This window comes from Cyrtonyx montezumae, unplaced genomic scaffold, assembly GCF_038088225.1.
Source record: "Cyrtonyx montezumae isolate F1298 unplaced genomic scaffold, pur_monq_1.0 scaffold_17, whole genome shotgun sequence".
Classification (NCBI taxonomy): domain Eukaryota; kingdom Metazoa; phylum Chordata; class Aves; order Galliformes; family Odontophoridae; genus Cyrtonyx; species Cyrtonyx montezumae.
Window position 1 is genome coordinate 20,123,322 of NW_027071903.1, and position 27,292 is coordinate 20,150,613.

At 58.6% G+C, this 27,292-nt stretch overlaps 3 protein-coding genes across 5 annotated transcripts in view; 1 reads left to right on the top strand and 2 right to left on the bottom strand.

The window, feature by feature from the left end:
* CCDC33 (coiled-coil domain containing 33) lies at positions 1 to 18,409 on the top strand. Its single transcript, XM_065734219.1, is given in 12 exon segments — positions 1 to 301; positions 966 to 1,390; positions 1,824 to 1,979; positions 15,465 to 15,535; positions 15,634 to 15,658; positions 16,919 to 17,114; positions 17,213 to 17,301; positions 17,420 to 17,551; positions 17,702 to 17,765; positions 17,873 to 18,079; positions 18,135 to 18,272; positions 18,372 to 18,409. Coding segments are annotated over 12 exon segments (1,842 nt in total).
* Positions 18,410 to 18,733: 324 nt separating this feature from the next.
* LOC136047240 (cholesterol side-chain cleavage enzyme, mitochondrial) lies at positions 18,734 to 22,493 on the bottom strand. The gene is made up of 9 exons (XM_065734295.1): positions 22,249 to 22,493; positions 21,861 to 22,016; positions 21,269 to 21,468; positions 20,792 to 20,995; positions 20,004 to 20,164; positions 19,762 to 19,928; positions 19,539 to 19,617; positions 19,188 to 19,379; positions 18,734 to 18,856 (listed from the first exon to the last, which is right to left on the bottom strand). The coding sequence occupies exons 1-9, from the start codon at positions 22,491 to 22,493 to the stop codon at positions 18,734 to 18,736; spliced, it is 1,527 nt and encodes a 508-aa protein (XP_065590367.1).
* A 3,994-nt stretch (positions 22,494 to 26,487) lies between these two features.
* Positions 26,488 to 27,292, bottom strand: part of SEMA7A (semaphorin 7A (JohnMiltonHagen blood group)) — a 31,008-nt gene continuing 30,203 nt past the window's right edge. For 2 of the 3 annotated variants that reach the window (XM_065733645.1, XM_065733642.1), the window contains one exon: positions 26,488 to 26,961. In XM_065733645.1, the coding sequence (XP_065589717.1) occupies positions 26,603 to 26,961 (359 nt within the window). In that variant the 3' untranslated portion in view covers positions 26,488 to 26,602. The remainder of the gene's footprint in view (positions 26,962 to 27,292) is intronic. The other variant, XM_065733644.1, reaches the window with a different exon arrangement.

The window sequence follows — 27,292 nt, forward strand, 5'->3', positions numbered from 1 at the left end:
ATGGCCGGCGAGTCCCGTATTCCTGCCAGCCTGCAGCGCTGGCGGCTCCGAGCAGAGGACAAGGCACTGGATTTCGAGTTCGAGGTGCTGAGTGCCCAGTTCAACCAGTGCGGCCGCTACGCTCTGCGGCTCGCCGTGGAGAACCCACTGCTGCAGGACAGTGGGACCAGTGTCCGACTGCGCATTGGGGATGGGGACAGCGTGCCCACCAGTGCTGGCACCACCGACACCGTGCTGCAAAGTCACCTAGGGGAGATCTGCACCTTCCGGAGGAGGAAGTTCACCTTCACCCTGCCCAGAGGTGAGATGCTGGATGCCATGGGGATGGGCTCGTAGCAGGAGACCCTACAGTGTCCCCTGCCCTAGGGATGGGGCTTGTGGCAAAAGGGGAACCCCATGGCACCTGTATAGTTAACAGAATAAACAGTTCAAAATAGTACGGTAGTCCGGATGTATAACCAGAAAGATTACCACTGAGGAAGGGAATAACTGGAAAGAGGTGAAATGCTCGCCCATGTCCCAGGCTCACAGTGAAAAAACTCCAAAGGGAGCAAACTCCAGAAAGAGATCTTTCCCCAGTGGCAGTCAGTCCTTAAATGGGGTCTGGGAGAGGTGGAGCCAGACTCCACCCCTTCTAGTCACACTGAATTGCCTTCACCTGTGCTCCTGTGGCTGACTCAGTGCTCACCTCAGGTGGTTCAGGACGTGGCTCAACAGTACCCATACAGTACCCCTTGCCCCAGGGATGGGCTTGTGCAAAGGGGGAACCCTATGGTGTCCTCTGGGCCAGGGATAGGCTCGTGGCAAAGGGGGATCCAAGGCTTGGAAACCTTCCCCTTAGCATGTCCAGACCTTTGCTTCTACAGTGAACTGCTGAGCCTGAGTTCATCTCCAAAGCACCAGAGCAGGCTCCTGCAGTAGTGCTGTGGAAGGGACATCAAGGCTTGACCCAGCACTCCCATCAGGTTTTTGCAAGAACGACAAGAACCACGACGTGCGGCTCCGCATCGAGGCCTTGCATTGCCCTGGGACCCCACTGAGGAGGAGGAGGGTGGGCAAAGCCTTCTTTGCCATCTACCCTCGGCCTGACCAACCACGTGTGAAGCTCTTGGCAGGGCAGGATGAGGACTGGTATCACTACAGCGCGGTGCTGGCCCTGCTGCGGGCAGGCAGCGAGCAGCCAGCCATGCACTGCGGCCGCCTGGCCTTCACTGCTGCCCTGCGTGAGCACCGGTCACCTCCTGTGACGTCCCCAGTGCTGTCACCCCATGCCCAGGAGAGGGGACACCGAGCAGCAGGCGCAGCCCCATCACCCGCATCCCCAGCTGGGCTGTTTCCTGATGTCCCCTTGCACTCACCTGAGTCTGCCTACCACTCGCTGCCCACTGAGGTAGGGAACGTTGGGGTCAGAGGTGGGAGGTTGGTACTTGATCTTGAGGTCCCTTCCAACCCAAGCCATTCTATGATTCCTCAGCTCACATCACCCTATTTCCCTTCCGAGCACGGGACCTGCAGCAAAGCTGTGACCCCCTTAGGCCACTCCAAAGCCCCTCACACAAGCCCTTGCAGCAGCACCCTGTAGAAGCAGAACCCCCCCCCCCCCAGCAGACTGGGAGCACCTGGTCCCCATCAGCTGCAGCTGGAGCTCCAGGAGTGTTTGGTAATAGGAGGAATTTATTGTGTAATGCTTATTATTATTGTTTTATAAGGTTTGGGCTATGAGGAGGTGTGGGGTTAGGGGATGATTAAATCTGAAATAATGAGTGCTGGGGTTGATTCTGGCTGTGTGGGGGTGCCCCTCCAAGTCCTCTCCTCATCCCCAGGTGCCGCAGGCTGACCCTGTGCTCAGCTCCTCAGAGCTGCGGGGTCACTCAGTGGGTGAGCAGCCTTCCTCCTCCTCCTCTTCCTCGGAGCCACCACTGAGCTTCCACCTCTCCTTGCCGGGATCCAGCTCGGACCCAAGCACTTGGGAAGTACAGGTTAGTACGGGGCATGGAGGAGATGCTGAGACCTTGGGTTGGGACGCTAGGGCCATCGGTGATGGGACACAGCCACCTCAGTGCCTCTTGTCCCAGTCTCCATTCCTAGGCCATCACCTCACTGTGGGGAGTGGGAAACGAGGCACCAAACTTTGGGGTTTTAGCCCCAAAACGCAGCCCTGTGGTTGGAGGAGCCGGGCATGGTGTCAGTGAGCAGCTCGTGAAATACCAGCCGCTGGCATGTGGGGTTGTAAATCTTGAACACTTCATCTCCCAGCTCAGATGGAGACTTCTGGAAACTGTCAGCGTTAGTAAAGCTGCAGGCTGCACCTCTGCGGCGTGCTGCTAAAAGCTGTGCAAACAAAGGGAAGCGGATGGGCCCTGCCCAAGGGGCATCCCACTGGGAGCACATCTCTGCTAGGGGCGGTTCACACCTGTGAAAACATCTCTCGTGGAAGCTGAAACGCAGATGGGGCCAGGTCCTGTGATCTGAGGTCCTCCCAGCATTCTGCTTGCGTCCCAAGGCTGTCCCAAAGGTTGTTCCATGGTGGTCTCAATGGCTGTCCCCATGGCAGTCCCAAAAGCCATCCCCATGGCTGCCCCAAAATCCCAACACCTTGCCCTCCCACCCCAATTAGTGGAATACTTACTGGGCAGAACCTGTAATTAGTGAGGCTTGATTGAGTTTGCTCAGCACACGTCTAGACAGAAAAGGCGATGGCAATCGATAGGGACAGGAGTGGGATGGGGGCTTGAGGCAGCACCGATGCAATCCCCCCTCGCTGTGGGGCCCCTGGGGGGAATGCAGCACTCAGCAGCGATCAATCACCTGCTGCTGATGTCAGCATGCAGGCATTTGCCGAGATGGGTTTTATTTAAAAATTAGAAGCTGAGAGGCGGGGGAGAGCTGACTGCAGGGAGGGGATGGGGTAATGCCAGAGCCCTTTGCTCTTTGCAGGGTAAGGGGGGGGGCGGTGGCCTCTCCTGGTGCCTTGTTTTCCCCTTGAAATCATCCTTATGGCAGGGCTGAGCGTTTTGGGCAGAAGGGAGCTGGGGGTGGGAAGGGGAGCGCCTTGCTGGTGTCCTCATCACCCAGAGGAGCTGATGGATGGGAGCTGAGCTCCTCCCAAAAGGCCAAGGCACGGCGAGAACAATTTTCTCATCTCCCCTCAACCTGTGGCTAATGTATTCCTCGGCACGAAGTGAGAGGCTCTGCTGCCTGCTCAGGCACCTCGAGCACGTTGCAGAGCCAGACGGTCCCTAATTGTCCCAGGGCTCAGGCATGGCAGCTCGCTGCACGCTCCCAGCCTGGGCATTTCCAGCCATCCGTGTGGCACGAGCTCGATGACACGGGTGAGCGGTCGGGCTGGGTGAGTACAAATCTTATCGCATCACCCCCAGGGATGCCTCCTCCCACCCAGTCATGGGGAGATGCCAGCTTTCGGAGCTCTCCTTGGCAGGCAGAGCTGGTTGCCAGCCCATGGAAGTGTGTTGCCAGGCCAGCTGGCAGCCGGGTGCCCATCCTGCTGCAGCAATCTGTTGCTCTCAGGGCACGGGGATCACAGCCCTCCCTCCCCATGCATATGGCCCCTGGGAGCCGCTTTAGGGGCCACAGTTGTGTCAGTTCTGCCCACTGATGGCAGGGCAGCTGGGATGTGGATGCGCACGCCACGTGTCCCATCTCGCTGAGCGGTAGATGAAAGCTTTCCTTGCTGATAAAAGCTTCTGTCTTCCCCTGGCTGGGGCTGAGCTCTCTGTTAGTGGGTGATGGATGGCGCGTGTCTCCCGTCTGTGCCCTGGCCACCTTGTGTCACTCATCGTGGTGACAGCCAGGGTCATCCCACCGCCGGGCTGAAGAGAACGGCCGCGAGCTGCTCCATTCACTGGAAACCCAATGAGGCTGAAAAAACAAACTTTGCCGGCAGGGCGATGAATGACGCCGCTCCGGCGAGCAATTTGTCGGCCTTTGAAAGGCTGTCAGGATGATGGGTTCATTGGGGACTTCAAGGCATCCTCTGGAGGCTCTGCAGCCCACACCTAGCATTGCGTGTCCCACACCCAACGTTCCGTATCCCGCACCCAACATCCCACGCTCGGCATCCCTCGTTGAGCATCCCACACACTGAGTTCCACTCCCGGGGAGCCCAAGGGTTGGACCCCTCATCTCCAAAATGGGTTTTGAAGCATGGAAGGGGGGAGATTTTCTGATTCCAATATGGTATGGAAGTGATACGTTGGGGTGCTTGGGCTGCTGGGGGGGGTTTCTTGGTGCCAAAACCCTGCTTGCATTTGTAGAGATTGAGATGAGGTCAGGAATCTGGTACAAGCAGAGCAGCAATATGTGTTTTCTCAGCTCAAATGGAGCAAAGAGCTTGAGGCGGGGGCTCAGTGGGGATAACGGGCCTGCGATTTGCTCATCTCAAAGCATGAACCCTTTGGGAAGCGCCTCGTGCGGGAGCGAGCAGCGTCTGCCAGCACTAATTCCTGCAATTTCACTCATTGTGTGCCTTTAACTGTCAGCACGGCTGCCTTTATGAGAGAAGCAAATGGGGTTAAAGAGAAAAAATGGCTCTGTTTTAAAGAGGAAGAGGGGAAGGAAATCGCGCGCGTGGCGCTGACAAATATAGCAAGTGTAAAGCTCCCCTAATGGGGCGGGAGGGAGGCTGGGCTGCCAGCACGCTCATCATGTGCCAGGTGAATTGGGAGTTGTGCCGCAGGAATGGAACCAAATGGCTTCTGCAAACGTTGGCCTATAGGGATCCCCAAAGCCTGGGGCAGGGATTGTCCTGGAAAAGGGCTGCGATGGGAAGGGGGGGGGGGGGGCCCAAACAGCCCTGTGATCTCTAATGAGCACCTTCAGGGTCCCCCTGAGGCGACATCACCGATGCAAAATGGCAGTGGGTAATGAAGGAAGCGGCGCTGCCGGGCTCCGTTGGGCCAGGGATGCCCTCTGCACGTGGGAGGAGGACTCCTTTCCATCTCTCCCCCCAGGATTAATTGGGTTTGGCCTCCTCCCCGAGCTCATTCCGGAGCTGCATTGCCTTCCCTGCTGCACTCATCGGAGACAGGCCGGGGCCTGTGCCATGCAACTCGGCATTAATAGAGCCTAAATGAGATTTCGCAGCCCCAAATGTGATTAGCTGCCTGCTGCGGTGCAGGAAGCGGGAAGGGCCGGGGATGGGTGGCACCGGGGTCAAGGTTGCGTGATTCCCCCCCCTCCAGATCCACTCCTCCCATCCCTCCGTGCTGCAGAGGGCAGGGGATGGGTGACATAGGCTGCAGAACGGTGACTTTGTGGGGGGTCAGGACCCCCACAGCCCCACATGGTGCCCGACCCCACTTGTGCCACGCTGCAACTCCATTGCCATAAACAGCAGTGCTCAGTTAAAGCTTTATGCCTCGCAACGTGCTGAAAGGAGCCTGGGGAGCCATCGGGGAGGAGGGCTCGCACCAGCCCCAGTCTATCTTCCCACTGTTGTTTTATGGGGTCTCCGGAGGCGGATAAAGCTGTGCCATCCAATAGCTGCTCATAAATCACTGCTCCGGGGGAGCCCAGACCACGCTGAACGCAGGACCCCGTTCTGCACCACACCACTGGCACACCTCCCCACTTTGCAGCATCCCGTGTGAGCATCAGCCCCTCCATCCCGTCCCTGAGCCACTCAGGGATTCAGGGCCATGGAGTCAGTGATGCTCCAGCTCCAGAGCCTCAGGTTGCAAACCCCACCAACCACAATCCCATTCCAGATGACCAAGCTGGGTGCTGTAGGGTGGCTCACTGGGGCAGGGGCTGGCACTGTGCTGCTTGAAGAGCCTGGCATGGCTCACACCTGCTATTTTAAGTCATCTTGTCACCGTGCTGAGCTTTGCTGAGCTGTACCATTTGTGATTTTTTTTTTTTCCTATTAAAACCCACTGCTAATTATCACCCCGCAACCGTTGCTTAGAGGTACGATACAATAGATTTTCCAGGAGAATATGTGCAGGCGTTGGCAGCGGAGATGTGCACTGGGATAACCTGTTATCCAGAGCAGGGGAAAAAAAAAAGGGAAAACATGAGAAAATGGCCCCAAAAACAGACACCAGTCGCTCTCCATGCTCTCTGAGCTCTCTCTTTCAGGTGCTGCCTCGTGCCCTGTGTGCCTTTGGGCAGTGAAAAGAGCAGACGAGGGGTTGCTTGCCATGGGGAGTCCTTTGGTTTCACCCTGCTGAAGCCAGCGCCGTGCTCACAGTGGGGTGCTGGCATGGGGGGGGGGGGGGGGTGAGGGTAGGACAAGGCAGCCCCTCATTAGGGACCGGGGAGGTGAAGCCACGTGTCAGCTGGGATCTGCACGCAAAGGCTGTGAGCAGCCCGCAGGGTGGAGGGAAATGTTACAGTGCATTATAAGCACCGGGGATACGGGGACGGGGACGGGGGGGGGGGGGGGGATGTCTCTCACATGCCCTGGGTGTGAAGCAGCAGAGGGACGGTCCCTCTTGCCATGAGGAGCAGCTTGCAGCCTCTCAGCGCCTCGTCGCATCAGCTGGTGTGAATTAATTGGGTGCGTGTGTGGATGGGGGGGCTGCTTCTCCCCTCCTCCACGGGCCGGGCTGGAATCCCAATGCCTGCCAAGCCCATGTAAACACAATATGTGGGGGGAAAATGGGGTGACTTCCCCACACCGTTAGGGTCTGTGGGGCCGCGCTGGAGCTGCGGGTACTGTTGCCTCCATCACCCACCTGTCATCACTTTTTTCCCTGTCTAGTGGGATAAGGCATTCTTTGGGGCCACAGTGTGTTTTTCCAGGGGAGAACCTCTCTGGGAGCTCCTCTCCGGGATGTAAATCCACACGTGGTGCACTGGGAAGTGAGCGTGCATAATATCGAAAGCCAAAAATGATGTCAAAAGCATCCGCTGGGCAAGGCAGCTTGGGTTTTGGGATGACATCATAATAAATAAAAGAGCTTTTTGATAAATAAAACAAGACGCCCGGGCAAGGAGAACTGCATAATGCATGTGCCAGGGGAAGCAATTAGGCGGCTGAGCTTTGGGTTGGGAGGGGAGAGCCCTCTGCTCTGGGGCAGGATGCGAGGGCTGAAATTTTGCTGGGGGATCTTCCCCACGGCAGCACCTGGTGGGTGCAGCGATGCTGTGGGGCTGGAACACCTGGGTTATCTGCTTGGGATTACACAAAGAGCCCGGAGCAGCTTTGTGGGGCTCTGCTCTGTGAGCAAACTGTTGCTTGCTGTGTGCTGTTGTGCAGAAACACTGAGCCATGTGGCCCCTCCATGCCCGCTTCTTCCCACTCCCCCCCACCCCCCAACCAGCCCTGGTAAGTCCCAGGCAGGAGAAGTTGTCTCTATTTCCATAAACCAATTACCCCTAGATAATCTCGGGAGATTTAAACATCAATATCCTAAACGCCAGCGTGAGGGTTGGTGCAGGTTGGCGCGTCTCTCCATCTCCATCCCGGTGCCGCTCCATCACAGCATCGCCATGGTAACGGGGGAGTGATGGAGTGGGTTGGGTTGGGGGGGGGGGATTCGGGATGCAGGACACATGAGGGGCCTTTTAGTAACCATAGTGAGGGAGGCAAGGCAGAAGGGAATCGCTGATTGTTTGTCAGGGTGCTCGCTTTGAGAGGGCAGAGTGCCTCTGTGGGTTTATCCGCATGGGAAGGAGCTGGTGGCTCCACCCGGAGCATCACCCCTGTATTGTGGTGGCAAAGGGATGGGGATAACCCCGCTCGCACGGGTTTGGGATGCTCTGTGCCCAGGACTGCTCTGCTCCCACCCTGTCCCACGTGCACATCACCGTGCCGCAGGGCCGACCTTGGCGGGTGCGGGGCAATTAGCGGCACAAAGCCTGCTGCCATTGGAGCGGGATGCGGGCTGAAAAGCCCCGTGCTTCTTCCTTTCTGCACTTCAGCAGGGAGAGAAGAAACTCAAGGTCGCTGCTGAATGCTGCTGAGTTCCCCGGCAGCAGACAGCCCTGCCCCTTCCATTGGGAAGGTTTTTTTTCCCCTCCACTTTACAGCTCTTGAATGCTCTCATCCTTAGGCAAGTCTATAATGAAGGGGGCCCGGAGCAGGCAGTTCTCACCCTCCTCCTCCTCCTCCTCCTCCTCCTCCTCCCAGGCCTGGCTTCATTCGGACGCCGAGCACGTTGCTGGTGGAGCAATCCCCCATAGAGCTCATTACTGGAGAGCTGATTTTCCTGCAGCCCCATGTAAATTCCCAGGCTGCCCAGCTCAGCTCCACATCCCACAGGTGGGCTCTGCCGGCCGCAGCCACCCCAAAAGGGAGAAGCAAGAGGAACGTGGAGAACATATCCCTTCTGGAATGGGGCAGCAAGAGGCCACCAAACCCATCCGTGCTTCAATGAGAGGCCACCAAATCCATCCCTGGTGCCGCAGAGCAGCAAGGGTCCACCAGCCCCATCAGCAGTGGAGCAGCAAGGGGCTGCTAAACTCATCTCTGCTGCAATGGGACAGTGAGAGACCACCGACCCCATTGACAAGAAGACAGGGAGATCTGGCCACCTCCAGCCACTTTCCCACTGCTGTGTCCCACCAACGGGGCATTTGTGGCACTTTTGGCTTCAGCCTCCTTGGTCCCCATCCAAGTCAGGGTGTGAGCAATGGATGCTCCTGCAGACAGGTGCCCAAAGCAGGAGGATTCACCCCAAACCAGCCCTGATGTGGAAGACGTGCCACAAGGGTGGAAACGGCACTAACAAAGCATTACCCGGGCCTGCAGCCCCTATGGCTGCGGTAATTATTGCTCAGCCTTGTTACGCGCAGGCTTTAATGACGGCGGTCGTTAACATTCAATCTCCTCTCTTCCCGGCAGCCCCCTCATCAATACTGCTGTTAATTAGCCTCTGGAGCCCTCAATAGCCCTTTGGATAAAAGGGGCTGCGCACGCCGGGGTCAGGTGTTCGGCGCTCACCCATCCCAAAGAGCCCAGCAGGTGGGATGTGGGGGCTGAGCATCCCAAATCCCCTTATTCCCGTTCACCCAAAGGGAAGGGGCTCCCCAAAACGTCCCAACCAACGATTCTCCCATCGGAAAGCGCTATCTGGGGCCGAGCCCAGGGTCGGCCAAGCAGGAGTTAAGGCTGGTGCCTCGCGTCTGGCTGGGGGAAGGGAAGGACTTGATGGCAGCATAAAGAGAGGGCGGTTTTGCTTTCCATCAGCTCCTTTCTTTTTTTCTTTTTCTTTTTTTTTTTTTTTTGTCGGTAAAAAGCACCGCTTTGCGCTTGTCAACTTGTGGAGCTGAGGGGAGGGGGCAGAGCCGAGAGAAAGGAGGGGCTCGTGGGAGCGCGCACAGGGCCGTGCCACGGGGCACCGGACGGGTGCCACATCCACGGGGACGGAGACCCGAAAGAAAGAGCGGGACACCTAACAAAACTCACTCAGTGCTTCCCGACCCCTGGTTGCTGGGGAAACGGGATGCTTTGAGTGATGGGTGTGGGTTTGGGAGCACCCGAGGGGGACGTGGCTCTCCCCGTCCTACGTGTTTTTATTTTTTCCGTGTCTGAGAAGCGAACCGACGCGTTCGGGGGAACCCATAAATAAAATATGACTTAGTGGATGCTGGCCGAACGCCGAGACACCCGCCAGGCTGCGATTTCCCATCAAACCCGCCGGTGCTTTTCATTCATTGCAATAATTGTTGGTTTCTCACCCCAGCCCGCTCCCACGCGGGGTGCTGGGGATGCGGGGCTGGGAGGAGCGCAGGTGCTGATGGCACTCGGTGGCCCAGCGCGGCGTGTCACCGCGCCTGTCCCTTCCCATCAGCGTCTGTGCACAATGTGCTCACCTCCAGCAGCAGACACCTCGCTTATTTGGGGAGGGGGGAAGGTCGCGAAGAGCAGGGGGATGTGTGCCCATCTGGTTAACCCCCTCCTTGCCCAGCTGAGCCCGTCCTCCTTGGCTATCTCCATCTCCGCTCGTGCCAGCCTTTAAGGCTGCACCACGGTAGACGAAGGCTGCCCCTTCCTCCTCTTTCTCCTCCTCCTCCCAGGCTGCAGGGCTGTGCCAAGCCGTCTGCCTGCATCAGAGCATCAGCTCTGACGCCCTGCAGGGGGCCCGCACTGCCCGGAGCACTGCATGCACACCCCAAGCCTTGGGTCTCAGCAGCATGGGGACGGGCTGGGAGAACCCCTTGGCACAGCAACACAGTGTGCAGCAACGATCCCATCCCATGGCAAAGCCCCCAAACTTCCCGTATTAAGTGTAGGTTGGCTCGAGGCGGTTCACCATTTGTGCCCTCACCCGAGACCCTAAGGGAAAGTGTGTCAGCACTGGGGAAATGGGGAGAACCCCACTCACCCTCAGCCCCGAGCCATCTATCTGATGGCTGTGGTGGCCCTGAGCCCCTTTGAAAAAGGAAAAAAAAAAACAAAACCCAACAACCTACCCTAATATCCATAAAGTTAATTTCTGGTGATTTCATTGCCCCCTCCCCGGGGAGCCCTGCTGCCGGCCTTGGGGGGGTCAGCAAAAAGGGGTCTGCGTCTGATGAATTATTCACAGGGGTGTCACTAAGTGCAGAATTAATCCTTTTGCTTCCAGCTGGCTGCTGCACTAAATTATCACTCGCAGTCATGCGGGAAAATGCTGCGGAATTCATTTAGCTGATTATTGTTTTGATCTGGGAGCCCATCCTCTCTCCCTTTCCACCCCCCCCCACCTTCCCCACCCTCTCTCCTCGGGAATTGCTGGGTGGAGGGAACAAAAACCACCGGGCTGCTTCGGATCGGCCGGGCTTTTGATCCGGATCGCAGTTAAATAAACCCTGACCATATGTGCGGCCCAACGCGGGATGCTCGGCCGGGGGAGGTCCCCTCGCGGAGAATAAACGGGAACAAAAGATCCGAGACAAAGAAATCAAAGGCTGGGCCGGAACGCGTTAGCGAATGGAGGGGGCAAAGTCTGGGGACGGAAAATTAAGCCTGCTCCGCACAAACGGGGCCACGCGGTTCCCCTTCTTCTTCTTCTTCTTCTTCTTCCTCCTTACTTCCTTCCTTCTTCCTCCTTCCCTTCCCACCCGGGCTGTGTTTTCTCGCAGGGCACACGGGTGCGGGATGCGTGCTCCCGAAGCGCACGTAGAGATATTAACCCCGGGGGGGTCAATTAATCACCCCTCGTGATTAATGGCCCTCGTTACCGAACACCTCTTTTTATTTGCCGCTCCCTATTTATTAGCCATCCTCGCTGGTTCATTGCGGCTCCATCGGCTGCCGCTGCAGCACGTCCATCCCAAACCCGCGGCGGTCCCAGCGTCGGGAAGGAAAAGGAATAACCCAGCGCTTGTTATTTTGCCAACTCAACAGGCTGCTTAACCTGCTTAATTTATGTAATTGCTGCCATCGAGGCGCGGACCGGTGCCTGACGCACCGCCAGCCCTCGAGTGTAAATGGTTTTTCGGGGCCGCGCTGTCTCCTTGCGCCGCGGTGATGCTTTGACCGTCATCCCACACAAACACACACCTTTCCTGCACGGAGAACCGTGCAGAAGCAGCCAAACGTCTTCGTTAAGGGGAATTGGTCGCCTGCCGCCCACCGGCCCCGAGGGAGCGGTCGGGGCAGCGCTAATTGAATTAAGAGCACGCTCCGCGCAGCGAGCTAAGGCCGGGCAGCAGCTGGACGCCGGCCCCGGTAATTGCAGGAGGACCCTAAACTGTTGCATTTTGCATGATTCCAGTCCTTGCGGGGCTTCTGATGCTGTTGGAGCTTTGGGGAGCACGGAGCGCTCCGCATGGAGGCTGATTGCTCTCCTCCAGGAGGGGGGGGGGGACTGGAAGGGCGAGTCGGTTGGGCACGGTCCCCGGGGTGCTCCGCGGCCCTCTACCCAAAGCTCTATACCCAAAGCCCTATACCCAAAGCGCAGCTCCTTTCGCTCCCTCCATTAGCGGCGACTTCCCCCGTAACCGGATTAGCGGCGAGTCCATCACAGCCAGCCTGGCGGGAGCGGGGCAGGGGAAATGAGGGCAGGGAAATCACATTAAGGCCGCCGGCAGAGTCTGGCACCGCTGCCCTGGGCTCCCCCCACCCCCCAAAAAAAAAAGCAGAGCTCGCCTGGCTCTGTAGCATCACCCCCGTGGCAATACGCGCCCGCGCTGTTTTCCATCTCCTCGCTTCATCCCGAATCCATTTAGCGAATTCTCCCCTATTATCGCTGCATTAGGTTTTAGACCCCAGGCACCTCCATCTCCCACTTTTCGGCTGCGGAGGAAAGGAGAAAAAAAAAAAAAGCAGCTGCTCTCCTCCTTCCAGCCCTTTGTATTGATCAATGGGGCGACGGGGGGGATTCAAACCCAACCCTCGTGGTGCTAATACCTCCCCGCACCGCAGCCAGCTGCCTTTGCCATAACAGGTCCTTACAGTTCTGCACTGCTCGTTCAATAGCCGGGGGGAGGTGGGGGGGGGGGGGGCTGAAAAGGTCCTGGGGGGATGCTCAGGGTAAATTGGAGGTCTTGCTGCAGGAATTCTGCATCTTGAAGGCTCGGAAGGATCCTCGTTGTGAGCTGCAGGGGGTGGGAGTATTGCAAAGAGTGAGAGTGCTGCAAGGGGTGGGAGCGTGGCAAGAGGTGGGGGTGCATTATAGAATGGAGGGCTGCAAAGGGTGGGTGTGCTGCAAGGGAATGGGGGTGTTGCAGTGGGTGGGGGGAGGGCTGCAATTTAGGTTGAAAGAAACAGAAAGGGAATTAGCAATAAAGAAAAGAAAAATATCATCAAATCAAAAGGAAGAAAAGCTATTTATTTTTCCCTCCGACCCACTGAGTTTTATGGCATTTTATAGCGATTCCCACCCAACCTAACGGGGTGCTGCCTTAAAGGCAGCGGGGAGGGCGGGGGCTGCTTCCAGCCCACCCCGCACGGAGGGAGGGGGCCGGATCGGGTGCTGCCGAAGCGCTGGGGGCTCACAGCCGTCTGCTGACAGCCCCGCCGATGGGGGCTGACACCCTACTAATGGGGCGTGCGTGCGGTGGCAGTGACATGACAGCCCCGACGGCGCGGCCGCGCTGATCACAGTGCTGTCACTTCCCCGCCGCTGCTCCCCGAGATCAAACCCCGGCTTGTGCGTGCCGGGGGGGGGGGGCTCACCTTGGATGCCTTAATTACGGCGGGGCAGGGGGAAAGGAAAGCAATGCAGGGCCCAGACAAGGAGGTGCGTGCTCTGGGCTCGCAGCGTGGGGCTGGGGCTGCAAGGTGAAAGGATGCTGCGGGGCGTGAGGGTGCAGCAAAGGGTGAGGATGCTGCAGGAGCTGCCGGAGCTGCCCTGGCCCTGCCGGTCCCGCAGCCCGAGTGCCACCTAGTGCCAGCCCCGCTCCCCGCATCCCTCTGGGACCGACTCCGACCCGGCTGAGAAAACATACCGCCAGTGCACAGCTCCGGGCTGCGGGTGTTGATGGATCGATGCCCCCGCCGAGCTGTGTCAGCACATGGGGGTCGATACGTCAGCAAACAGGAAGATAGATGGGATGGGACCCCAGCTTGCCCCCCCCCCCCCCATGCTCCGGAGTGCCCCCAAAGGAGCGGTGTGGGGCAGCTCCTTCCATTGCCACTCCGTGCTCACCTCCTGGATGCACGTATATGATTCGTGGGAGGTGGGGGATGGGGGGGGAGGGTTGGGGTCCTCGCCGTGGGATCGTCACTTCCGCAGCCTTATCAGCCCAGAGCAGGAGCCGACGTCCTCTCTAAATGGGGCTCGGCTCAGATGAACGCCTTCGATCCGATCCAATTAACTCCCAAATTGAATAGCAATGATTAGGCTAACCCCCCCTCCCCACCTCCTTCCTCCTTTCCATCCCGGATCCCGAGTTCAGCCTGGGTTCAATCAGATTCAGTGCCTCATCCACACCAGCAGAGCCACGCAGCTCTGCTCCTCTGCGTGGGGAAACTGAGTCAGGCTCTGAGCTCTGGGAACAGGAGAAATTCCCTCCTGAAGGCTTCAAGGAGCTTTCACTCCCGAAAAGAAAGGAAAACAGTGGAATTTCCCCTCTAATCTCCCTAAGTCGCCGCAGCAATTTCGCTCCGATAAGAAGCAAATCTGCACTTATCCCCTCGTCAGAACAACGGCGGAGTTGGGATGGGGGGGGAGGGGGGGGGAGAGTACAGCTCTGTGAGCTCTGGGATCACAAGTGACATGAGTTGAGGCATCCTCAGCCTGCAGGGAGCGTAGGGATGAGAGTGAGAGCCAAGGGAGGAATCGATGCCAGCAGAATGGGGGAATCAAAGCAACTCGGAGCAATTTGTTAAGTAAATCTATACAAAATAAAAAGAGGGAAGAGAACACAAAACTCGGCCTAAGCCAACAGGGGAAGGAGGGAGTAAGGAGGGGGTGCGGGAGGGAGGGGTGGATGAAAGGCGTGTGGGGACGGCGTGGCGCGCAGGGAAAGCTTCAGAGGATTGTAAATGATGGGGAAAAGAAGGGGGAAAAGCAAGAAAAGAAACTCAAAATCAGCGGGAGTTTCAAAGCCTGTGTGCTTTCAGATGTGGCTGCGCAGCCTTTCATCCCAGACCCCTGCGGGAAGGAGAGACGTGTGTGTGCACGGCAGGAAGCGTGTACAGGGGAAAAGGAGAGCAAATACCCTTAACTCTGCCCTCCCCCTGAGGTCCTGGTGTGGGCTGTGGGAGCTCCCCATCCCCGTTGCTGGCTGTTAGTGGGACAGGCCAGGGTGCTGGGGTGAACAAACGGGGACGTGGGTGGTGGCAGGGGGAGATGCTCAGAGGTTGGGGAAGGGTCTCCGGTCGCCGTGCATTATTGATGGAGAGGATAATTGCATGCTTCCTATAGCTCTGTGATGAAAAATTCATACTCCAGGATGAGGCACTGAGGGGTCTCCATTGACCCACACTGGCTTTTGTTGTTTGCTGAGCCGGGGGGGACGCAGAGATGGGACGCAAATGTCCCTTGCTGGAGCAAAGCATGGGTCCATCCTCTGCTTGAAAACCCCACAGATTCCACCTGGGGATGTGATCCCAGCTCTGCTTCAGCCCACCCCAGTGTTGCTGCCTGTGGATCTGAGCGGGTCGCAGCCCTCAGAAGTTAATGGAGCGCGCTGAGATCCAAGGCATGGAAATGAGGTGGCAGCACCAAAGGGACCTGCCACCAGATTGCCTGCGTGCTGGGAGAGGGAGATAAGGCAGAGGGGGCTTGGGACGGGGACCTGGGTGGCTCCATGGGGGGGCGCGGGGGGGGGAGGGGTGACAGCCATCGAGCCGAGCTTGGTGGCTTTTGTGGACAAACTGCGGCATTTTAGCCCTGAACACGTCCAGTGCTGCCGCAGGAGGGAGCCCAGCCGGGTTGCTAAGAGCAGGGCAGCGTTGTGTTGTGGTGACAGCAGAGATGCCACCAGCACCGCACACACCCGCTCCGGTGGCACCCGCAGGTCCCCAGGTTGGGGACAGCCCCCGGGGGAGGTGGCGGCCGCTCCCCGCTTTGCTGCACGGCTCAGCGGGGCCGACACAGACCGCCGGCCCTGATGTCCCCTCGCAGCTCCACCGGGACACCGTGGCCCTGCCGCCCGTGGACGCCGTGTCCAGCATCCTGCCCAGGACGCAGCAGAGGTATGGGGCACACAGCGATGCTGCGGGGGGGCGGGGGGGGGTCCCCTGCGTCCCAGCTGGGAGTTACCCCCCGGTTTCCCCCTGCTCTCTGCCCACAGGTCCCAGGATGTGCCCCAGGAGCGGGTGAGCGGTGACACCACCAGGATCCTGCTACCCGAGGGGGGGGATGGGTCTCAGCACAGAGCTGCTGGCATCCCTCCTCCATGCAAGGAGCAGGGCCTTGCCTCGTTGGCACCCCAAGGCTGCCCGGTGCTGCTGGACCCCCCCCTTCCCTCCCCCCCATGGCTGCTGCAGAAGGACATCCTCAAGGCTGAGCTTTGGCAGGGATTCAGGAGGTTCAGCTGCCTCCTAACACGCACTCCCTCTGCCAATTATTTTCCTTTCAGCACCCACTAGTGTCATGGGACAAAGAGGTTCTTCCCCCCCCTTCCCCCCTAAAAATGAACTTGTCATCCAAAGACCCATCACTTCCTATCAAGGGGCTGCAAACAGAGGGCAGGTTGAGGATTGGGATGCTCCTGCAAATGCAGCAGCTTCATGCTGTCCTCCCAAAGCTATTTGCCCACCCAGACAAATCCAAACTTGGGAGGGCCCCCCCCACCCGAATAGGGCCACGTGCTGCCCTTGATCCCACGGCCACAGCTGCATCATCCTCATCCTCGTCCTCCTGCTCAGCCACGGGGAGAGGCCAAGCAGGAGGAGCAGGAAGGGAAAATCCCTGCTCCTGATCTGTCCCTCCAGTGCCAATGCTGTCCATTAAAACATACCCCAGCGACAGTGCTTCCCTCATAGATGATGGACCCCAGCCCAGAGGATGACAGGCAGGGAAAGGGAAGCTTGAGGTTGAGCCCAGCTCTAGCAATTCTGCAGCCCTTAGGAGTGGGAGAGTTGATTTTCCCTCGTGGGGGTGAGAAGAAGGGAAAGGGAAATGAGGCGGAGGCTGCAGGAGGACTTGCTGGGGTTGTGGGGTGCAGGGAGAGGTGGTGGGTGGGGAAGAGGAGGCTTGGGGGTGCAGGATGGAAGAGAAGGGTGGAAGGCAGGAGGGGGGAAGGGTGGAGGACTGGAGGAGGATGGATGAGGAAGGGGAGAGTGAGAGGGAAGGGAAGGGAAGGAAAAAGGAAAGAAAAAGGAAGGGAAAAAGGAAGGAAGAGTGGATGGATAGAGATAGTGATGGATGGATGGATGGATGGATGGATGGATGGATGGATGGATGGATGGATGGATGGATGGATGGATGGATGGATGGGTGGGTGGATGGGTGGGTGGGTGGATGGGTGGGTGGGTGGGTGGGTGGTTGGATGGAGAAGAGATGTTGCAAAAATCCTGGATGTGCCATAGCCTGCACTGGTGGCAGGGTGCCATCCATGTGCTCTGTGCTGACAGGAGGTGAGCAGGTACCGCCTGGCACTGAGACGTATGGCAGGTGACCTCATGTCCCTGCAGCAGCGTGTCACCAGCCTGGAGGTGGAGAATGGACACCTACGGCACAGCCTGGCTGGGCGTCAGGAGCCAGGCCATGCTCTGCTCACTGATGAGGACGTGGATGTCATGACACGGGAAGAGGTCCTGGACCGGCTGGGTGCGTGCTGGGGAAGGGCAGACAGCAGGAGACTCCTCTCCTTAGTGCAGTGGAGGGGACTGTGCTGTCCGCTGTGTGCTGAGGATGGGCTCTTGCAGCCACCCTGAAGGGAGAACTGGTGTCCAGCACAGCAGAGATGCGGCGGCTGAGGGACCGCGTGCAGCGGCTGCAGAATGAGCTGATCCGGGTACTGGGATGGGGATGGGGAGGGAATGAGGTGGAAGCCTGGGGCCATCCAGCAGGACCTCTAGGACCCCCCCAACCCTTCTCGCTGTCCCTGGGGGTTTTCCCTTTCCTTCCTGCAGAAGAACGACCAGGAGAAGGAGCTGGTGCTGCTCCAGCAAGCCCACCAGCAGCAGCAAGCTGCCCTGCGGCGGTGTCAGAAGGAGGTGGCCAGGACAAAGGGCCTGGAGGAGATGGTGAGGCAGCAGGAGAAGGTGAGTAGAGCTGGGCTGGGGATGCGGGTGGGGGCACCGAGCATTGGGAGCCAGCGGGACCCATAGCCCCTTCCCACCTCTGTGAGTGCCACTGCCATGAGCTGTCCCCACTCCTTGGAGACACGGGGGCACTCCTGTTCCCTCCTGCAGGTGATCAGGGTGATGGAGCGGATGCTGCAGGAGAAGCTCTCCAGGAGTGCTGAGAAGCCAGCGGGTGGGCATCTGTCCTGCCTGTCCTTCCACCCCATAGGGACCACGGGGACTGTGCAGAGGGGATGGAAGACACCCCATCCCCTGTGACCTCCTATTTCCGTCCTGCAGGTGAAACCCCAGCTATGGAGCTGCATGCCCTGCTGTTGGCTGAGAACCGCCAGCTGCGGGAGGAACTGGCAAGGCCCCCACACTTCCCATCGCCCCCCAGCACCCCACGGCCCCCACAGGACACCTTCGTTGGTACAGAGAAGCTGTCCCTCCTGGCCAAGCTAGAGGAGGCACAAGCCCGTGGGCGAGCGATGGAGAGGCAGGTGGGCATCGCCAGCACCCCCAGATTTGGGGGAGATTCAGGGGTACCCTCCTGGAGCAGCCTAATTGTGGTGCCTTGCAGCTGGAAGAGGCGGCTAGGAGATGGGCACGGGAGAAGCAGGAGCTGGGCACTAGGCTTCTGGAGCAGGACCATGGCTTCGGGGGCTCAGTCCCACACCTTCTGCATGCCACCACCCTGGTGAGCATCCTGTGGGGTTGGGGACACCCTGCAGTGGGGCTGGCAGCTGCTGGGGATGGCCCCACCCAGATTCTGTGGGTTTTGCTTCAAATTCCCCAGAAGATATGAGGAAAGAAAAGCTCGGAGTGGGACTGTAGACCCTGAGAAGTGTTCATATCTCCCACCAGAAACGGTTCCCAGACCCCACCTTCCCTCCCAGGAGACCCCGGACCCTGGACCCGCTGCCCTAGGGTGTCTCCCCGGGGCAGGATGCCAGAGACACCCAGAGACATCCAGACATTCATGCTTGCAACAAGGATCTGCTGCTTTTGGTGCAGAAATCACAGAGCAAAACAGAGGCAAAGCAAAATGGGAAGGGGACAACCATCTCCCCCATGGCAGAAGCAGGGCTGGAGCCAGGGCTCCATGTACTGAGCTGATGGACGTGTCCCCGAGCTGGGACCATCTGGGGACACTGGGTGTCACTGCTGGTGCTGGAGGGGCCGGAGTGTCAGGTAGATGGGTTTGTCTGGGACAAGGATGAGGTCGAACTTGGTCCCAACTTCCACTGCCCGCTTGGTTTCAATCTTGAAGTTCTCCAGGATCTGGGTTGGGAGGAAGGGAAAGCAAATGGGGGACGGTGGGGATGGAGATGCCCCTGGTCTCTTCCAGCATGAAAGTAAGGGACGTGGATGTGGCACTAGTGCACATGGGTATGGCATTTAGGGCCACGTGGCTGTGGCACTAAGGGTTGTGACTGAGGCACTAAGGCTGCGGTAATTAGGGATAGGGTTTAGTGCTGGATAAGTCAACAGTTGGGCTTGGTGATCTTGGGGGATCTTGGTTGATCTTGAAGGTCTTCTCCAGCTCAAATGGAAAGTCATTTCTAACCCAGATGATTCCACGACCCACCCCACCCCAGAACCCAGTGCTCACGTGCATGAGGAAGAGCTGCATCTCCAGCTCGGCGATGCGGCGACCCAGGCACTGCCGTGGCCCAAATCCAAAGCTCAGCCCCTTGAAGTGCTTGGAGCCCGTCGTCAGCCAGCGCTCAGGGTTGAACTGCTCCGGCTTGGGGAAGACCTCAGGGTCTCGGCCCATGGCGTAGAGACCAACCTGCACCAGGGTCTGGGGGAGAAGGATCAACCCTAGGGTCACATCCAACCCACAGCCACCCATCAGTGCTCCACATCTGTCTGCCAGCTGTGCTCAGAGCCCAGCACAAAGGGAAGGGGCTGAGGAAGGGCCTGAGGAGTTTCCCATCTCACCCCATAGCCCAGGATTCACCTTGGGGGGGATGCGGTAGTCCTGCAGGATGACCTCCTTTGTGGTGTACCTCTGCAGCGTCACCGCCACCGGGTGCAGCCTGCGGGTTGGATTGGGTCACCTGGGTGTGGGACATCTGCATCCCACTGTCACATGGGGTATCCATCTCACCGGTTTCCCGTGCAGGAAATCGGGGAGAAGAAGGAGCTGAGTGCTCTCCCACAGCCCGCTGCCTCCTGGCTACCTGAGCGTCTCCTTGATGGTGGCTTTGAGCAGTCGGATGCTCTTCAGCATCTTCACCCTGTCCCCCTGTGCCTCCCGCTTGGCCGCCAGCACCTCCTCCCGCAGCCGCTCCTGGATGCCTGGGGACCGTGCCAGCTCCAGCATGGCCCATTGCAGAGTCATGGAAGTCTGCAGCAGGGCAGAGCTGGGCTCAGCACCACGCACTGTCCCATTCCCACCTCCCACACCCTGCCCAGTGCTGACCGTGTCCACTCCTCCCGCCATCATCTCGGTGACGCTGGCCTTGATGTCATCCAGGGGCAGCTTGTCCTGCATCAGGAGGCTGAAGAGGATGCCCGTGTGCTCCTTGGTGCTTCTGCGTTGCAGTCGGATGTCCCGGTAAACGTTTTGGATGCATTTGTCAGCTGAGGAAATACAGGGGCATGGTGCTGAGTGCCGGCGTGCTGCCCGACACCGTGGGGCTTTGGGGCTGGGGTGATTCCATGAGTTGTAGGATCATCTGGGTTGGAAGGGGCTTTCCGTACAGGTTGGAAAAGATCTTTATGATGACCAAGATTTTCTAAGCTCTCCATGTCCCATCATAAATCCGATCTGCCAAGTCTTAGTGCCACCATGAGGGTGACAAATGAATGGCACCTTAGTACATTGCTGCCACGAATCGGTGGCTTTTCCAGTAAAGCTGCCTGTCCTTTAGACTGGGACTGAAAACTGGCTGGGTGGGTAAGGCAGGTGGGAGACAGCTGGCCCCCAAACCAGCTGGCCCCCATTCCTGTCCTCCTGAATGCTGCTTGTCCCAAGTGCCACCATCTCCCTGAGTCTGCTGCTCCTCTTGATGGGATGCTCACCACCTCTCCACCCTACAAGCTCCGCATGGCCTTCCTAGATTTAGCAGCCCTACAGCAGCCCCACTGACCCCAAGATGGGCAGCTGAACCTGGGAGAAGGTCTCTATGCATGTGAGATGAAGATGAGCTCTTAAGGCTCCCGTTCCCAACGGACAGCCCATGAGAGGTGCAGAGGAAGAGCACTCACCCTGTGTGAAGATGGCATCCCAGGCGTGCACGTGGTCGCGCCACGTCTTGGCGTTGAGGTGGCGGAGCAGGGCGGGCGGCACGTAGAGCATGGGCGAGGTGGTGTGGAACATGAGGGTGACGGCATCGATGAACTGCTGTGCCTCCGGGTCCACAAAGTCCTGCAGCAGCCCCAGGCGTTCCCCATAGAGCACGTGGCACACAGCTGCAACGTGGCACCCATCAGGATCCCCACCGCGTGCCCTCCGCTATGACCAGCGGAGAGGATCTTGGCGTCATGGTTGAGTAGGGTTGGCCATAAAATGATATTCTATCATCAGATGTTGAGTTGTTCCCTACTTGTTTGGGGAGAGGACTTCCCTGAAGACTTCAGATCTTTGGGGGAGGAGCACCCCTAAAGCTGTGGTCAGGGGGAAGGTGGCACCACCACCCCATCCCAGATGTATTTTGGGGTTTTTTTTTGGGGGGGCAAACTCACACTCCAGGGCAAAGCGGAAGAGCTCGTGGCTGAAGTCGGCCGTCCAGCGCTCCCAGCCGCTCTTCTGGGCCTGTGCCTGTGCCCGCCTCACAAAGTCCTCGCTCACCTGGTTCAGCAGGGGCACGAAGCTGTCCACCACCTGCGGCGACAGCACCTCCTTGTTCAGGGTCAGGCGGTCCGAGCGCCAGGCCTCCCCTGTCCTGCGGGACACACGCGAGGGTCAGAGGTGTCCCCAAGGGTGTCGTCCCCATCCCACATTCCCATCCCCCTGCTTGTGCTGCGGCTTCCCACCATCCCCAGTGCATGGGGTTATAGGGCCACGGGGTCTTGGTTTTGGGGTTCCCATTGGGGACAATGTGGGCAATGGTGGAATCCTGGGATCTCATCTTTGAGGTTCCCACTGGGGACGATGCAGGTGGAGATGGAGCCCAGTGGTCTCATCTTTGGGGTACACCCTGGGGACAACGAGGGTGGTGAGGGAGCCCTGGGCTCTTGCTTTTGGGCTTCCCACTCAGGACAGTGTGGCTGGTGGGACCGTTGTCGGGGATCCTGTTGGGGATGGTTTGGGTGGTTGTTTTGGGTTCCCACTCACTTGAGGAGCACGCCGTAGGGTTTGTTGCGGTAGTCACGGTATGCCACCCATGGGGGCACGCTGAAGCGCTCAGGCAGCATCCCCTCCGACTTGAAGAGCGTGGCTGCGTCGCGGGGGCTGATGATATTCACGCTCTCGTAGACACCCAGCTTCTCCCTACCACCATTCAAGGTCCAGAAGACAATCAGATTTCATCCTGAAGCACTGTAAATCCTCCTACCCCACCTCCCACAAACTTCGGGACACCTCCTCCTCCCCAAATCCCCACTTTGCTCCCGGTCACGACCCCACAAGGGTGAGCTGAGGAGGGACCCCGCACCTCCCCATCCCCACGGCCCCGAGGCAGCTCGGCATCCCCTTAGCTCCCTTCTCCCCCCAGTATCCCCACCTGTAGATGGGCCCGAAGCGCTGGAACTTGCTGGCCATGATGTTGTGCACGTTGTGGAAGCCGCCCTCCTGCCAGAAGCGGTACAGGTTGAGCCAGCCCGCTCGCCATTCACCCGGCACCTGATCGAAGGGCCGAGCTCCTGGGGGGCTGGACAATGGGCAGTGGACCCCCGTGAGGGCTGGGATCCCTCCAGCACAGCGGCATGCCTGAAAGCTGCCCACTACGGGTGCAGCCCTGGCGAGCATGGGAGCAGGGCAAGCGCACGGCTGGGGCGACCTCGCTCTTATCCCTGAATCCTGAGCTCAAGGCGAGGAGCTCTTGCCCGCCTCCAGCACGTCACGGGGGCCGAGTGCTGGCGAAATGCCCCAAAAAAGGGTTGGGATGGGGGGACGGGGTGGCCTTGCTTTGGGGGACAGCACTCGGGGAGCGTGCTCCTGCCCCGCACTGACGCGAGGCCGTTGGTCGGCACCCCGTGCAACCCCCAGTAAAAGCCATTCCAACAGCAAAACAAGCTTCCCCGGCTTCAAAATGTTTTGCTTTTCCTGCAAAATAAATGATGCATGTGCTTGCGGGGCTGCTGATTCCACCCCCCCCCCCCCACACACACCCCCCCCCAGCAGGGCACAGCCTACAGAGGTGGCCCCGAGAGGTTCCTGGGGTGACAGACAGCTGGCAGCAGTCACCCGACGTCGATTTGCTGAGCTCCCGAAGCAGGGACTTAACTGATATTTTAGAGTTTTAGTTTTATTCGGGCTCTGTTTCTTCCACTCGAGGAGCAGAACCGCTGAGCACAGCGTTGGGCAGAGGGGGGCGCACCCGCCCCATCCACTGCCACCAGCACGGCGAGCTGTCCCCATCCCCGACGCGCGTCGTCGGGTCGCCATGGGCCCTCCAAAAACTGTCCCTTTGCCATTTGGACGATCAGTTCCCATTTTGTGTGACATTTGTGTGCGGGAAATGCAGTGGTTTGGGGTGTTTGCGACAAATAGGGGGCTGGAAAGCACGGAGGTGCTTCCCCTAAGGGGACGGGGCTGTCACTGTGTGTTTTGATGATGAGAAGTGGCATTGATGATGAGAAGTGGGACCCCTTGCCAAAGGGGTTCCTCCCCATGACACTTACATAGGATGCTTCCAGCACGACATGGGCATTACACTGCCAGTTTCCACCCACGGGGCTTCCTACACTCTGTGTCCCGATGAGCAGGATGACTCAGGACCACCCCATCACACTTCCCCCCAAAATCACACTTTACACAGCCGGGAGATGCTGGGAAAACCCCAGTTTTGGGGGTGAAACCCTCAAGCCCACACAGCCCACAAAACCCAGCTGCGTGGAAAAACCCCACTGTCACCCAGGGGTCTGGAGTAACCAGCGCTGGGGGAGCCATGATTTATCATAGGGGAAGTAGAATCACTGCCCTACTCCAAACCTGCAACCCATACCCTGACCTGAAGTCAATGGGAGAAGCATTTTCTGATGGGCTTTTTACTTCTTGTAGGCACAGGTGGTTTCTCAGGTACCTGAAGGGGTGCTATAGGTTCAGGTGGTACACAAAGGGATGCTGTGGATGCAGATGGTACCCAAAAGGGATGCTGTCAGTGCAGGTGGTACCCAAAGGGATTCAGTGGTTCAGGTGGCATCCCTGGGACCCAAAGGTATGCAGTCCGTCCCTCTGGGTCTGTGCACATCACAGCCCAGGGCATGCAGTCAGAGCCGGGTTGTGCAGGGTTTCTCACCTCACCTTTGCAGGATTTCCTGGGTCTATTGTCTGCAGCGAGCCCGAGGTCACAGCACAAACAATCTCTGCAGCCACCACCTCAGCAGGCACCAGCCCCATCCCACGCCCCTACACGAGAGAAAACCCCACAATCTTTTGTCCCGGATGGGCAGCATCCGTCCGCCCTTCAATAGCACGGCAGGAAGCCGGCAGTGAGACGCGGTGCCCGGCCTTCCTGCAAACCCACCCACATTCAAATAAACCTCCCCGAAATAACCGAGGGGAACAATGTGCCATAGCCGGGGCGAGTCTCTCCCCACGTGTTTTCTCAGCAAGCCAGCAGCTTTCTGCTCGTGGGGCACGGAGGAAACAACCGGTGGTTTGTGGGGGGGGGGGGAAGGAAAAAGCTCAATGATTTTTTTGTTCTCCCTCTTTCATCCCTTTGCTCCGTGACCGTGGGGAAGGGCAAAGAACGTGAAAGCCAAAGGGCGGTGTTGCAGCTCTCGTTTCTCTCTCTCGGCCGTCCCCGCCTTCCTTCTGCCTTCACACTTCTCCTTTTAGCTCGGGCTCGCTTCTCCTTCCCTACATCAGGGTGCTGGCGTCGCAGATGGTGCTGCTGGGACGTCTGCTGCCAAACCCCAGAACGAGAGAAAAGGAAGAGAGAGGGCAGGGGAGCCTTCCACACCGAGCCGTGACTGGGGCGATGGTAATTCCCAAGTATTTCCCACTCCGACCCGTGGAAAGGAGTCCAGGGGTGAGAACCACGTGGCAAAAAGCCCTAAAACACAGCTCTGAAACGATGCTGCGACCTCAACCCCTTTTGAGGCTCTGGAGAAAGGGTCCTGAGACATTCTGGTTGGGAAAAGCCACTCCTGATGTGGAGGCAGGCGGCTTCCAGCCACAGCCACAGCAGCTCGGCACCCACGGGTGCCTGGCAGCTCTATTCTCACCAGCACAGCCCATGTGGGGAGCCCGGAGCCCACATCCTGCCATAATTTCTTCTTCTCCAAGACATTCAAAGCGTTCACAAGGTCTGAGACGTTTTGAGCAACGGGAGCAGGAAAGGCCGCAGCAAACATGGGAAATGAGGAGGGCTGAACAGTGCCGGGGATGGGGAGGGACACCGTGCCCAGTAAGAAGCACAGAGCCCACGTGCTCTTGTCCACTCTTTATTTCAATGATCACATTCTCACTTTGGTCACAGCTCGGAAAGGGTTTGTTTTTTTGTATTTGGTAGCTGTTTTGAGTTCTGTTTCCCTCCTTTCTCTGCTCTGAGCCCGCTTTCAACCACGCTAGAGAATTAGACAAGTACAGTGACTGCTCGTTGATAATAAATAGGTATTCGTTAGTTGACAAAGTTAAAGTGCTTTGAGAAGAGATGTAAGAAGCTCTACGCTAGGCTCTGGGGGTCGGGTGGGAACGTAGTGCAGTCGGAAGCTCTGCTCTGCCTACACCTCCCCCTCCACTTTGCCCAAAGACCCCGGGGCTCGGCCGGCGGCACAGCCTGCCCAGCACTCTGCCCACCGGGCTGGGGGGGGCTCCAGCAGTCAACAGGGCAGGGGAGGGCTCGGACAAGGTGTGGGATCGCCCTTTGCACGTAGGCACAGGGACGGCATCCCGTATTTCACAGTTTCATCTTGCTTGGAGGCCTCAGAGCCTGGGGTGGGGGGGTGCTGGCCCTTCCCTGTCTCCTCACGTGGCTCCTGGGGGGGGGAAGGTGGAGCACGGAGACCCACAGCCTGGCTCCTCTTTCCCTGAAGAAGCCCAGTCCCTCCCTCGGTGGGAAAGGGGCACTGGGAGCAGGGCTGCCCGCAGAGCGATGCCCCTAGCTGCCTGCGCGGATTTGTGCGTTTCATGTCCCCCCCACCAAGGCCTCCTGGGGCTCCCACCTTCTCCTTCCAGTCTCTGGTAAATCTTAGGGCCCTTTGGTCTGTCTTTCCCCACACCCCAAATCTACAGCTAAGTCATCCTCCAAGTCTTTTCCATGCAAAACGCTAACTTTGTGCCTTCCCTTCCCTGCAGGTTGCCAGTGCTAGCTCCCCATTGCCCTCCCACGTCACAGCCCTCTGTGAACCAACAACAAAACCCTTTCAGAGCAGAACGGGACCCACGAGTGACGCCAGGAGAGTCCCAGCTGCTCGCCACCTCTTAGCCACCAACATCCTGGAGAGAAGCACAGGCCAACCAGTTTGAAAGGCCAAGGGCTGGCTCCTCCTCTTCATCTCATGCACGTTCCCAAAGAGAGGAGCCGTCGTGCCCTGAGGATCAGTGCATGCACATCTGCATAGTCCCCTGAACAAAGTCTGCACCTGGTGCGAGCTCAGGACCACCAGTACGGAGCTGCCTGGGGGCAGGCTGAAGTCCTTCTGCACCCGTGGGTACAGCAAACGTCCCCAGTGTGACAGGACACCCCAGACCCCAAGCCCTGCTCCACCTGGCCCCGGAGCTGCCTCTTCCTCACACCGACTTTTTCACCGAGGCCGAAGATGGAAGAGTTGCTGCCCCAGAGCCAGGCCCCCGTTGGGGACCGTCGAAGGTTAGTGCCCAAGGAGTGACTGAGAGCAAGAGCCTCGCCCCACGTTAAGTGCAGGAAGAGTGGCAGCAGCCGGGACGGTGGGCACGTGGCCACGTCGTGCTCAGTGGAAGAGCTCCACCAACGCCACCATGAGCAGCAGCTGCAGCCAAGAGGCAAAAGTCATGGTGGCCCGGCCCTTCTGTGACATGAACCTGAGCTGGTTCACCAGGTGCTCCTTCACCAGAGCCTGCCTGAAGCCGTCCTCCTCCGAGACGCAGATGTAGTGGCCATAGTGAGTGTGGCTCACGTTCTGGATGAAGTAGAAGCAGTCCGGCTGTGGGTGGGTGTTGTTGCACGTCTTGATGAGGGTGTCGTTGTGGTACCAGTTGTAGGTGGCATAGTGGGACTCGACGGGACAGTTGAGGTAGTAGCGAGAGAAAGGGACGACGGGGACGACGGTGATGTTCTGGTAGATGTCTGCTGGAAGAGGTTGGGAAGGGTGGGATGAGACAGGTGTCCCCAGGAGCCACGCACTGCCCCCCCAGACCCACAGGGAAGATCAGGTGGGTTGACAGGGACACGCCACACGGCCATTTAATGATAATGGCAGGGCAACACCCAGTGACAGCCCATGGGACCCTTCTCCCTGGACACCACCCGATAGTCTGAACCTCCTCAGCCAGCTCAGAAGACCTCACAGTACCACAGAGGGGGAACGAGGCCAAGCAAGATTGTTTACAGCACTGGAGAAGTTTCCAGATGCGCTGACAGCTCCTTGGACACGGAGGCCTAGTTGTGAGCTGAGTATGTT

Excerpts from the sequence above, each read along its gene's own strand:
- LOC136047240 (XM_065734295.1), bottom strand. The coding sequence starts at position 22,493 with ATGCTCGCCAGGGCTGCACCCGTAGTGGGCAGCTTTCAGGCATGCCGC. Across the intron at positions 19,929-20,003 it reads TGGCGGGAGGAGTGGACACG|ACTTCCATGACTCTGCAATG; the intron begins GTCAGCACTGGG and ends GCCCTGCTGCAG. Across the intron at positions 18,857-19,187 it reads TGCAGCTCTTCCTCATGCAC|ATCCTGGAGAACTTCAAGAT; the intron begins GTGAGCACTGGG and ends CTCCCAACCCAG.